This window comes from Neofelis nebulosa, chromosome 11 (genome assembly GCF_028018385.1).
Source record: "Neofelis nebulosa isolate mNeoNeb1 chromosome 11, mNeoNeb1.pri, whole genome shotgun sequence".
Taxonomy (NCBI): Eukaryota; Metazoa; Chordata; class Mammalia; order Carnivora; family Felidae; genus Neofelis; species Neofelis nebulosa.
In genome coordinates this window covers 39324545-39338269 of record NC_080792.1, presented here as the reverse complement: position 1 = coordinate 39338269, position 13725 = coordinate 39324545, and the positions used below count along the sequence as shown (strand labels likewise).

At 37.3% G+C, this 13725-nt stretch overlaps 1 protein-coding gene across 10 annotated transcripts in view; it reads right to left on the bottom strand.

Annotated features, from left to right (window-relative positions):
• Window positions 1–2036: 2036 nt before the first annotated feature.
• NOL4 (nucleolar protein 4) overlaps window positions 2037–13725 on the bottom strand; it is a 417551-nt gene continuing 405862 nt past the window's right edge. For 9 of the 10 annotated variants that reach the window (XM_058692399.1, XM_058692391.1, XM_058692392.1 and 6 more), the window contains one exon: window positions 2037–3981. In XM_058692399.1, coding sequence (XP_058548382.1) covers window positions 3788–3981 — 194 coding nt within the window. In that variant the 3' untranslated portion in view covers window positions 2037–3787. The remainder of the gene's footprint in view (window positions 3982–13725) is intronic. The other variant, XR_009250991.1, reaches the window with a different exon arrangement.

Below are 13725 nucleotides of genomic sequence, written 5' to 3'. Positions count from 1 at the left end.
TAAACCTCTCTAAGCAGGATAAAACTCCTGGCGTTAAGTCAAATGCTTTATTTGATGTCAAGAGCATTTTCAGTAACTATTACTTATCTACCACACAAAACTGCTAAACTTGAATACAAAGACCTGGTTCCAAGTCACAGGGTGGAATACAATTATTCGGTACCTGGGAGGCAGCAGACTCAGCAGACGGCAGTGACCAGGCACGGACCTCCGGCATCAGCTATGCCTGGCTTCCAATGACAGCTGCAGCCTTCACTTGTGTCTGTGCTCCCGGTGAGTCACTTCAACTTCTCGAGCGTTCTTTGTAAAAGGGACTGTGACTGTCCTCATCATCTACAGTTACAGATGTGAGAGGGAGAGGAAACAAAATGCCTCTCTCTGTATAAAGGATGAGTGAAGCGGTGGCTATCATATGTGAATGCCCTTTCTTACTGAGTATTGTTGCTTGAACTGCACAACTTAAGAAAATTCAGTAACTGCTTGTGTTGGTGTTCTCTGGTCATTTCAAGGCCTGTTTTCTTAGGAAGTGTGAAAAAGTAACACATGTAACAAGGGACTGCTGTTGTCAGGGAAGTTAACTGATAGAAGTGGCCGAAACTTGTGTTTGACCTGTGTTTCTGATGATAGTTTTCTATCAGCTCAGTGGAAGGAGAGTATGAACCTAGTTTCTCCAAAATGCTTTCTAAAGGGGGATGTGATCTCTTTATTCTGCTGTGACAGAGTTTAAAAGAGGATCAGGGTGTTTTTAGGTACGAGTCTTAAAGGCAAAGGAAAAACAGTGCTTGATTTTGGCCTCTGACCTCTCCCAGAGAAATAATGCGAGTCCCAGGACCCTCGTGCTTTAGGTAAATGTTCAAAAAGCAGAAACTTTGGGGGACTCTAGTTCTTGGTGGGCAGGCCTGGGACTTAAAATTGAAGGTGGAAATGTAAGGAAGACAAGAGAACCGTGTTGAAACTTACCTCCTCTACTGCGTTTGCTTCATTAATCACCATCAAGGATTTTTTATGTGGATGCAGAGCTCAAACCTGTTACTTTGTGAAACAGCAACCCTGTCAAAATCTTCAAAGACCATTGCAAGGAAAGCCAAAGCAGGAAACAGGCACCTCAAGCAGGCAAATGTTTCTCCTAAGTTGTTAAATCAGGGGTGACTAAAAGAGCCAGATGGCTCACTCATGAGCAATAAAAAATAACTACTTGGGGGGGCCTAGGTGGCTCGGGTGGTTAAGCGTCTGACTCTTGATTTCAGTTCAGGTCCTAGTTTCCTGGGCTCCAGGGGGGCCTGCTTAAGATTCTTTCTCTCCCTCTCTCTCTGCTCCTCCCCCACTTGCACTCTTTCACCCTCACAAAAATAAACATTGTCTTTAAAAAAAAAAAGACCTTATTTTGAGAGAGAGGGAGGAGGGGAAGGGAAGAGAGAAAATCCCAAGCAGGCTCTGTGCTGACAGCACAGAGCCCAACACAGGGCTTGATCCCAGTGACTGTGAGATCATGACCTGAGCCAAAATCAAGAGTCAGACGCTTCACCAACCGAGCCACCAGGCACCCCAATAATAATAAAAAAAAAATTTTAGTTTAAAATTTTTTTTTTCAACGTTTTTTATTTTTATTTTTGGGACAGAGAGAGACAGAGCATGAACGGGGGAGGGGCAGAGAGAGAGGGAGACACAGAATCGGAAACAGGCTCCAGGCTCCGAGCCATCAGCCCAGAGCCTGACGCGGGGCTCGAACTCACGGACCGCGAGATCGTGACCTGGCTGAAGTCGGACGCTTAACCGACTGCGCCACCCAGGCGCCCCAGTTTTAAATGATCAAGTGAAATATTCTTGGTTTGCTAATTTGCTTTACCCTGTCTTAGAATAAATTCTTTATTAGACTATGTTGAGACTCAAGGGGGTTTGGGGATAATCTTAAAAGGCTAAACTGTCCTTTTTGTGCTGAATGTTAGATACAAAGTAGCACTGCATATTTTAGAGGCAAACTGCTAAAAGCTAAGTATTGTATCATTCGAAAGTTTATAATTTTTCACAATCATTGTTTTTAACACAGAAATCTGTTTATTAAACCAAACAAAACAGAGAAAATTATACCAGCCCTCGATTTTTGAATTTTCATTTAAATAAGCAAACTCTAAATCCACACCTTAAAAGATGTTTGTGCATCTATGTATTTCCAAAATACTCATATTTCAATAAGATTTTCACATTATATTCACCAACAGTATCACAAAAGTTCTTTTTTTTTGTTTGTTTTTTTTGTTTGTTTTGCTTACGTAACTGTAAGGAACAGTAATTCTAGAAACACTAGAAGAAAAAAGCATAGCAATGTCCACAGTTACAAGAAAAAGTGCACATTACTTGGTCACAATCACAGTCATTACTTGAAAAACTATATGTAACAAGTAGATAAGAAATATCACTGATGCCTTAAACTCATTACCAAAAATGGAATGACATAAGTTCTACATGAAATAAGGCAAATCCAGGAATGCACAGAGAATCTGTAATCCAACCAAAGCTAAACAACAGAAAAAGAATCGTACAAGAAGCATAAACAGATGTACTCCTCCCTAAATATTTTAAAAATAAGCTCGCCTCAGTGCACAAAGAAAACACCATTCATGTGTATCCAACACTATAAAATAAGAAAGAAGGACAAAGTGGGGGGGGGGGGTGGATAGGACGGGGCAGTTCATTTAAAGTTGCAGCTGCATCCACTGAGAGTTCTTTACATCATTTTCACCTAGAATTGTAAATTATACAAATCCTATCAGGAGAGGGGAACGGTCTTTTTTTGGAAACGATTTCTGAAACCGAGAAAGAAAAACCACATGAGTGCACATTTTCAGATTGTCACTTGCAACCTCTTAACATTCAGCCACCTACATCCCATTGCTGCTGGAGGCATGCCTATAAGACAGCAGCGTCAATCCCGGGCAAGCAGCTGTAAGGAACCAAGGTGTGATATTTTTTTGTTTCAATGATATGTCTTTTTTAATATTAAAAAATTCTGTGATGAAAACCGCTATGGCGCAACTGCAATGTTGAGTGGGTTGATGAGCACGGGTGCAGAAACGCAGGCTTCTCTTGGAAGTACTTCCTGATGTGACGATTTAAAGAACGTAGCAAGGATTTGTTTTCCAGCATCGTTATTTTTGTAGAAAGAATTTGGAAAGAGGAGAAGGCAAAGGGATGTGGAAAAGGTACTTACAGTAGTTTTTCAAAACAGTTTTTTTTAGGACCTATGAAAAAGTTACCAAAGTAAAAATGACCATTTTGAATGAAAAACAAGTTTTCTTTTTATAAAAACTACATATATATTTTTTTAAAATACAAGATCCGTCTCATTGTTGTTATATCCTGTAGCAACAAGAAATTTGGCTTTTGTTTTTTGTTTTTTTTGCCAGATACTGCAACTTTCAGTTCAGTAAGTCAGTAGCAGTTTCCACTAATATTTCAGTTGAATCTTGAACTATTAATACCACACGTTTCTTCTGTTTTATCCTTGAATTAGGAATATACAGCCTTTATTTGCCCCTGATATTTATGCTGACAAACTAAAACAAAAAGCAGTGAGCTGGACACATTACTGTATCTCAAGTACTTCAGAGGTCAGACTTCCTTTGAAGCACCTTAATACATCACTTTATGGATCAAGGACAATGTGGCATAATGGAAGTATTTCTCTTAAGACTGTGCAGTAAGACCAGAAGCATCTCTGCTGGGAAATCAAAATGTCATTAGTGGAAACTGCAAATTTAGACCTCAGTGAATAGGATCGTCATTTGACTCAGTTCTGTTGTAAAATAAGATTTTCCAGTTCATCTGCAGAACGCAATAAAAATGCAGCTGATTCTCGATATCCTGCAACGAGCTGTCTCACAGCATTGATTTCGGTTGGACTCAGCTGGGGTCTGGAGCTTGAACTGCTGGAGGATCCTGAGCTAGTCGCCAACTGCCTCTTCATGCTGAGATCGGTGGGTCCTAGAAAAAATAATCACAAAATTAACAGGAACAATTTCTGTTCCGGTACTTTGAACACGAGCACTAAACTGTTGACTTGATTCACTTACTCTTTTGTGAGAAGCCACTGATACCTTTAATCAAATACATCCGTTCACAGAAATAACAAAAAGCAACCTGATGTGAAATGAGTGGCTGAGTATGACTCCTTGTCCGGGCAATCACCTCTCATTGTGGAAACACGGTGAAGACCTCCCAACATGTGCTTTTTGGAAAAATCGATTTTAAGTCTATCTTACACACGTAGTAGAAGTTTCTCTGCAGTTGTGTCAAAAGTTGGGAATTACGAATGCTTTGAATTTGTGCCATTGGTGAACAAATGATTTTAGGTCCCACCAATTCTGACATGGAACTATCCTAGATTGTGATGCTAATGACTCCAGATTACAAACCACTTTATTTAGAAGAAAGGAAATTTTGGACAGGGGAGTTCAACTTTTAAGTGATACAGTAAAGGTGTGAGTTGCATATTTTGTTTTTCATTTCAGGTGAATGCTTTTTCTTCCATCAGGTTGATTATTAACATAGGCAAAATCTTTTTTATTTTTTTGAGAAATGGGTATTAGTATAAATCAGTCTGGTATTTTTCAATACTAAAGTTTCTTTTAGAAGTGTACAGCAAGTAAATGATCAGTACAATTTTGCAAAGAAACTAGACTTGGAATACTGCTTTAGGTCTTGCTAAAGCTGCTTCTATATTTACATAAAACATTTAGATGTCAAAAGATTTTTTTTTATTACATATAATTAAACCAAATCAGATAGGTCTGCCTTTTGACAACATTTTATAAATTTTTATTTGTTTTTTATAAATCTTTACTTTAAAACAATTTATTTAACATAGAAGAGTTAAAAATTTTTTTAAGTTTATTTATTTTGAGAGACAGAGAGTGAAGGAGGGGCAGAGAGAGAGGAAGACAGCATCCCAGGCAGGCTCCATGCTGTCAGTGGGGAGCCCAGTCTGGGGCTCGAACTCACAAACCCCAAGATCATGACCTGAGCCGAAACCAAGAGTCAGATGCTTAACTGAGCCACCCAGGGGCCCCTGAGTTAAAGATTTTTAAGATGCTTTGCATCCATTATTCTTAGATTATTAAGGTTTCATTATATACCAAAATGTTCATTGTTATAATTCTTACCTTTCGTTAAGCAATTGCTATAATTACTGCATTTGCGATGAGCAATACATTTAAAATCCTTGAATAAGTCTCACTGTCAACATAGCTAAAGGCATGCTCAAAACTGTAGTGATGCCCTACCTTGAGGATATTTTCACGGATTTCTCCTAAACATAACTTTTCAGATAATGGTATTCATTTCATGAACTGAAATGAGGGATGTTATTTTATCCTGTTAGTTCTTCTTGAGGCCTGGTGGAGACAGGTCAAGACCCAACCTCCTCCACCCTCTACCCTGGAGGGAAAAGAGGGCTCCTGTCAGCGAGGAGGCAGATGTCCCATGAGACAGAAACAGCTTTACTTGTAATTTAATTAGGACAGAGACAAGACTTGCACATAAGAACTCTGACATTTGAGAGAGACGTATTTCCACTTCCGCCACGGCCTTTCAAAGCCTTGGTTTTCTAGCAGGAGTTAGCCTCCATTTGTCGTGCTGTTTACAAAATCATGAGTGTGACATAGCAAGCTGAAAAGGAGAGATGTAGGGATGTCACCCTTGCAAACGGGAATTAGTGAACAAGCATTCAAGCAAATTAGTCATAGCAACCAGTTTTTTTCCGGAAAGTTCTGCGTGGATTAAGAAACTAACGTGACATTTAAGAAATCAAAGGGGGAGCCTCGGTGGCTCAGTCGGTTGGGTGTTCAACTTCGGCTCAGGTCATGATCCCATGGCTGGTGGGATCGAGCCCCGCATGGGGTTCTGTGCTGCCAGCTCAGAACCTGGAACCTGCTTCTGGTTCTGTGTCTCCCTCTCCCTCTGCTCAACCCAGCTTGTGTGCTTTCTCCCTCTCTCTCTCTCTCTCTCTCTCTGTCTCTTGAAAATAAACATAAAAAAAAAAAATCCCATGACATAATGGGTTCAGGTCTATAGATGAGCCAACTTTAAAATCTGGGGGTTTTGTTCCTTTAATATTTAAGAATCCTGGTAAGAATCATTACAAAAGAAAATAGAAAGGATTTTCCTCAGTTATGCAGATATTTGGCATGTGGTTGATTATCATTTTATTAGAAGGTGTAATATTTTGTGATGTTCTTGCTGACAGGCCAAGTTGGTGATTGACGCCTTTAACTGCAATTGAGAAAGGAGGGGGCTAGGGCTCCAGTTCCTCTTGGGGTAAAAGATATTGTGATTTTATTCTAACACTGCTGTTTACAGATAATTCTCTACTTCTGGCTGAGAAGTATGGTTACTAAACCAAGACGTGGCTTTCACTTTCTTTCAGATGATTATTAACATAGGCAAATTCTTTTTTTAAAAAAAAAATTTAACGTTTATTTAGTTTTGAGAGCGAGAGAGACAGGGTGTGAGTGGGGGAGAGGCAGAGAAGGAGACACAGAATCCAAAGCAGGCTCCAGGATCCAAACTGTCAGCATAGAGCCTGATGTGGGGCTTGAACTCCTAAACCGTGAGATCACAACCTGAGCTGAAGCTGGATGCTTAACTGACTGAGCCACCCAGGTGCCCCAACATAGGCCAATTCTAGATAGCTCAGTAATACAGAAGCCATTCACACCTTTGTTATTTTTCTGGAACAAAGTTGACTTCTCTTGGTTTCTTTTCCATTTACAGGATCAGGATTAAGTATTATACATAAAAACTAGAAGGAATTATTTTTGCTATTATTTAAATCCTCAAAGTTAAGAGGTTGAGTAGGAAAGCAAAAAAATTAAAATATTCACAAATGATCAAATTACATAACTAGTATCTACTCAACCAGCCCTTTCCTTGTCATTAGTATTCTTATCTGCCTCATTCAGACAATGTCATACTTGACTGGCTTATAGCTTAACCCAAACAACAATCAATGTAAAGTAAAAGCTCAAAATTTATGAAGATGTTGAATTGAATGAAGTCCAGGAAAATATTCTTGGAGATTTGCTTAAATCACAAAGCCAATAAAAAGTATGGTTCTGGAAGAGTGGGACCTGTTAACGAAACAAACACAAATAATGACACAATAGATACCTCAAGAGAAAATGATTTGAATATCAAGTGTGAAAGGAAATAATCAGAAAACTCGACAAAGTCATTTTAAAATAAGCACCCACATTTTAACCAAATGATGCACACCTACTTTATGTTCACTCTGAAAATCTGAGGAAGAGATAGATACATTTCAGGTTAACATGCAATGTTAGAAAAATTAAGACCCATGGGGTGCCTGCGTCGCTCAGTCCGTTAAGCATCTGACTTCGACTCAGGTCATGATCTCGAAGTTTGTGAGTTCGCATCCTGTGTCGGGCTCTGTGCTGACAGCTCAGAGCCTGGAGCCTGCTTTGGATTCTGTGGCTCCTCCTCTCTCTGCCCCTCCCATGCTCATGCTCTGTCTCTGTCTCTCAATAATAAATAAACGTTAAAAAAAGATATTAAAAAAAAATTAAGACCCACTTAAACCAATCTTTGAATTATTTTTTTAAGTTTGGGGGCATATTTAAGTTACAAATAAATTCTAATTAAATGAAAATATATATAAAAAATTCATATTTAATATTTTAAAGATATTTTTAAATTAAAATATACTTGACATACAATGCTATATTAGTTTCAGGTGTACAACATAGTGATTCAACAACTCTATATGTTATGCTCTGTTTACTGTAAGTGTAGGTACCATCATCACCATAGAAACTATTACAATTCCATTGACTATATTCAGTAAGCTGTACCTTTCTTCCCTGTAGCTTATTCATTCCATAACTGGAATCTTCTACTCTATTCCATTTTTCTATTTCCCATGCTTCTAGCAATCATTAGTTCTCTGTATTTATGGGTCTGTTTCTGCATTTGTTTTTGTTTTTTAATGTTTATTTTTGAGACCGAGAGAGAGCATGACCGGGGGAGAGGCAGAGAGAGAGGGAGACACCGAATCCGAAGCAGGCTCCAGGTTCTGGGCTGTCAGCACAGAGCCCGACACGGGGCTCGAACTCGCCAACTGCGAGATCATGACCTGAGCTGAAGTCGGACGCTCAACTGACTGAGCCACCCGGGTGCCCCTATTTGTTTTGTTTTTGTAGGTTTGACAAATAAGTGATATCATACGGTACTTGACTTTCTCTTATTTCACTTAACAGAATACCCTCTAGGTCAGATCTATCCATGTTGTCTCAAATGGCAAGATCTCATTTTTTTTTATCGTTATTAGTCCATTACACACACACACACACACACACACACACACACACACACTCACCATTCTTAATCCATTCCTCTACTGATGGACACTTAGGTTGCTTCCATATCTTGGCTATTGTTAATGCTGCAGTAAACTTAGAGGTATATATCTTTTTCAAGTTGGTGATGTATTTTCTTTCGGTAAATACCAAGTGGGTGAATTACTGGAACATATGGCATTTCTATTTTTAACTTTTTAAGGAAGCTCCATACCATTTTCCATAGTGGCTATATCAAATTACATTCCCATCAACAATGCACAAGGATTTCTTCATCTTTACTAACAATTGCTGTTTTTGTCTTTGTTATTCTGGACATTCTGACAGTTGTGATCTCATTATGGGTTTGATTTGCATTTTCCTAAAGATTAGTGACACTGAGCAATTTTTCATGTATCTATTGGCCATTTGTATGTCTTTGGAGAAATGTCTATTCAGGTCCTCTGCCCACTAATTATTCGGATTGTTTGGCGTGTGTTGGTGTTGAGTTGTATAAGTTCTTTACATATTTTGGATATTAATCCCTTATTGGACATAGCATTTGCATATATCTTAATCACTAGGTTGCCTTTTTGGTTTGTTGATTGTTTCCTTTGCTGCACAAAAGCCTTTTATTTTCCTGTATTCCTAATAGTTTATTTTTGCTTTTGTTTCCCTTGCCTGAGGAAACATATATTGAAAAATGTTGCTAAGGCCAATGTCAAAGAGATTATTGCCTATATTTTCTTCTAGGAGTTTTATGGTTTCACGTATCAAGTTTAGGTCTTTAACCCATTTTGAATTTATTTTTGTGTATGGTATGAAAAAGTGGTCCAGTTTACTTCTTTTGCATGTAGCTGTCCAGTTTTCCCAGCACCATTTATTGAAGAGACTGCTTTTCCCCATTGTAAATTCTTGCTTCCTTTGTCATGGACTAATTGACCGTAGAAGGGTGGATTTATTTCAGGGCTCTCTCTCCTCTTTCATTGATCTATGTGCCTGTGTTTGTGCCAGTAGCATACTGGTTCTATTACTACAACTTTGTAGTAGAACTTGAAATCTGAGAATGTGATACCCCTGGCTTTGTTCTTTTTGCTTAAGATTGCTTTGGGTATTTGAAGTCTTTTGTGGTTCCCTACAAACGTTAGTATTATTTGTTCTAGTTCTGTGAAAAATACTGTTGGTATTTTTATAAGGATCACATTAAATGGGTAAATGGCTATGGGTAGCATGGGTATTTTAACGATATTAATTGTTCCAACCCATGATCATGGTATATCTGTGATTTATTTAATCGATGTTTTATAGTTGCCGAGTGCAATCTTTTACCTCCTCAGTTAAGTTTATTTCTGGGTATTTTATTCTTTTTGATGCAATTATAAGTGGAACTGCTTTCTTAATTTCTCTTTCTGCTATATTATCAGTGTATATAAAACAACTTATTTCCTTATATTAATTGTGTACCCTGAAATTTCACTGACTTAATTTATTACTTCCAGTAGATTTTTGGTAGAGTCCTTATGTTTAGGATCTATGTTTAGGATCATGTCATCCACAAATAGTTTAACTTCTTTCTTACCAATTTGAATAACTTTTCTTGCCTGATTCCTGAATCTAGAACTTCTAGTACTATGTTGAGTAAAAGTGATGAGAGCACACATCCTTATCTTGTTCCTGATCTTAGGAAAATTGCTCTGTTTTTCACCACTGTGTATGATGTTGGGGGTTGTCATATATGGCCATTATGTTGAGTCATGATCCCTGTAAACCCACTTTGAGAGTTGTTATCATGAACAGATGTCCAATTTTGTCAAATGTGTTTTCTGCATCTTGAGAGGATCGTGATTTTTAGCCTTCATACAATGTGATGTATTACACTGATGAATTTGTAAATATTGCACCATCCTTGCTTCCCCCAGAATAAATCCCACTTGATAATGGTGAATGATCATTTTAATGAATTTTTGAATGCAGTTTGCTAATATTTTATTGAAGTCTGTATTTTTTAAACTATCAATTGAATACCCCTATCTATGATGCATTTTTGGTCCTTTTTAAAATTAGATTCACTTTTGTGGGCTTATTTCAATGTCAATTATACTCAAATAATAGAGACCCCAATAATAATAGAGACCCCAATATAGGACAAATTTTTAATTTGTTTTGCAGAGTGAGTTCTTTTTAAAAGACTTGGATAACCATGTTTTTTACATATACTGGGGGCCAGAGGCTAGGCCCATGAAGGCAGTCACCCTTTGTGGCTTACTACTGTGCTAGGGACTGTGATGGTACATAGCACAAAATAAGGCTCAATAAATATTTGTGTAATAAATGAATGAGAAGTTTCAGATATTTCTATAGCCAACATTAAAGAAATGGAGAATGAATGATGTCACTTGTAATGCCCAATTATTGCTAAAAGAAAACTAGTTAGATATAGAACACAGTGGATTTAATGTAGCTTATTCAAACAGGGTTACCTCTGATATGGGGATATTTTTATTAGCATAAAAGTCATCATCCAAAGTTGTGAAAAACATAATCTCAGTAGATGAGTCCTGAATCGGGCATAAAATTGGTCCTGGCTACATGCAAACTTCTCTTTTCCCTTCTCCACTACCGTGTTATGAACTCTGAATTGTTTGGATAATTGGCCATTTACAAGTTTTAAATAGAGTGACATTTTCAGATTTATGCTTAAAAAAGGGTTTGGAGGGGAGCCTGGGTGGCTCAGCCCGTTAAGTGTCCAATTTCAGCTCAGTTCATGATCTCAGGGTTTGTGAGTTCAAGCCCAAGCCGACATAGGGCTCTGCGCTGCCAGCTCAGAGCCTGAAGCCTGCTTCATATTCTGTGTTTCCCCTTTTCTCTCTCTCTCTCAAAAATAAACATTAATTTTTTTAAACAAAAAAAATAAATAAAAAAGGGTTTGGAAAACTTTTAATACAAACAGCCAGACAGTAAATATTTCAGTTATAGGTCAAGAGGCATACTTCATTAAAAAGGAAGTAAATTTACATAATTTTAAAAATAGGATACAACTGACGTATAAAATTAGTTTCAGGTATACACGAGTCAGTATTTGTATGTATTAACCACCGTAAGTCTAACATCGATCACCACATATAGTTGGAAATTATTTTTATGATGTGATTTTATTAATTTTTATTAAGCTTTTTAAAGTTTATTTATTTGAGAGAGACAGCATGCAAGTAGAGAAAGGGAAGAGAGAGAGGCAGAGCGAGAGAATCCCATGCAGGCTATGCACCCCAGCGCAGAGCTATGTGGGGCTCAAACCCACAAACTGCGAGACCATGACCTGAGCTGAAGTCAGAAGTTTAACTGACTGAGCTACCCAAGTGCCCAGATTTTAAAGATTTACTCTCAGCAAGTTTCAAATATATAATCCAGTATTATTAACAATAATTGCCATGTTGTACATCCCCATGCCTATTTTTAACCAGCAGTTTGTGTTTTTTAACACCCCCCCTTCACCCATTTTGTTTACCCCCATTCCCACAGCCTGTTCTCTATGAGTTCCAGGGTTGTTTTTTTTTTTTTTTTGATTCCACATACGAATAACATTCTATTACATGTGTACATGTATATATGTGCACATACACTACATTTTCTTGACCTATTCTATTCATTCATCAGTGAACACTTTGGTTGGTTTTCATGTCTTGGCTATTGTAAATAATGCTACAATGAACATGGTGAAGACATCTTTTTGAATTAATACTTGTGTTTTTTTTCTGGATAAATCCCCAGAAGTGGAATTGGTGGATCATATGATAAAGAATTAGTCAAATGTATCTGATTCTGATAAAACATAAACATGTTATAATTTATTTAAGGGCAAAGCAATAATGTTCACAAGGAAGACTTTTTAAAGACAAAAAACATATATGGCCACACCTAAATGATTTGTTTGGCTTAGAGCTGAAGTAGATAGAGACCTTACAGTTTAGGAAGGTGAGGGAGAAATAACCATGGATCTTTGAGTCCCATTCATTGTGTACCTTCTCAGAGTTCTTGATTAGTGCTCTGGGAAGAGGGTGGGAGAGATAAATAATTTTTTAATTGTAATGAAACTGTGTTTAATGAAGACCAAATCTGTTAGTACAGGTGAGGGCTGCGGGGGTTGAGAGGAAATGAAGGTGCAGTAAGGACTGTGGTGGTGAGGGGTAAGCAATGACACTACCTCCTGGAACCTCTCTTCATTAGGGACTCCTATGGTCCCCCTTGAAGCCTCTCAATGGTCCAATGGGGACTCAGAGCAGGATGACTGGCTCCCATCTTACAGTTGGGGAAACTGAGTTCCAGACAGGTTCACTAGCTTGACAAAACTATGGATGGCTTCTGGTTATTTATGCTGTATCAGATCAGAGGAGATAAGAGCAGTTGGGCAGGGAAGAACAAACAAATATCTCCACAGAAGAAGCAAAGGTGTAGAGAAGGGCAGGACATGGTGTGTGGGGACAATGGGAGGTGCTGGCTAGGGCCAAGTGGGGATCAGGCTGGGGGTATTATTTTTATTACAAAATTAATTTATATTTAAAACTGTTCAAGAGACTTTAAAAAGGCCTTAATATAATATTATATTGAGGTGATGTCTGTTGGTTCTTCCATTGAGCCTCAATTTGATCCTGGCTAATTACATGTCCTGATAATTCTTCTATTTGGATAGTGGTGATTTCCTCTGATTCTCAGCATCTTTCATAAATGGCCATCAGTCCATAAAGGATTTAAAAAGCAATACCAGAAACAATGACAAAATGCCAGCAGACTCAAACATCCTTCTTGAATTATTGGAAACCAGGTCCGCTAATTATCAGCTTGGGTAGTTGAGATTATGAAGAGTCTCATCTGGTATCAGGGTAATGCTGGTCTTATGGAAATAAGACATATATATATTATATATGTATATATTGTATATATTTGGAATTGTATATATATATGGAATTGTATATATTCCATCATATATATATTATATACATATATACATACATATATTATATATACATATATACATATATATACATACATATATATTATATATACATATATACATACATATATTATATATACATATATACATATATATACATACATATATATTATATATACATACATACGTATATCATATATACATATATACATATGTATAGTATATATATACATATATACATACATATATATAATATATATATGATGGAATATATACAATTACATATATTGCAGAAGTCTGAGAAGGGTTGGTGTTAGTTCTTTAAATATTTATAGAATTCACATGTGAAGCCTTTTATTTGTTGGGTTTTTTGATTGCTGATTCAGTCTTCTTACTGATAACTCCTTAGTAATTGGTCTGTTCAGATTC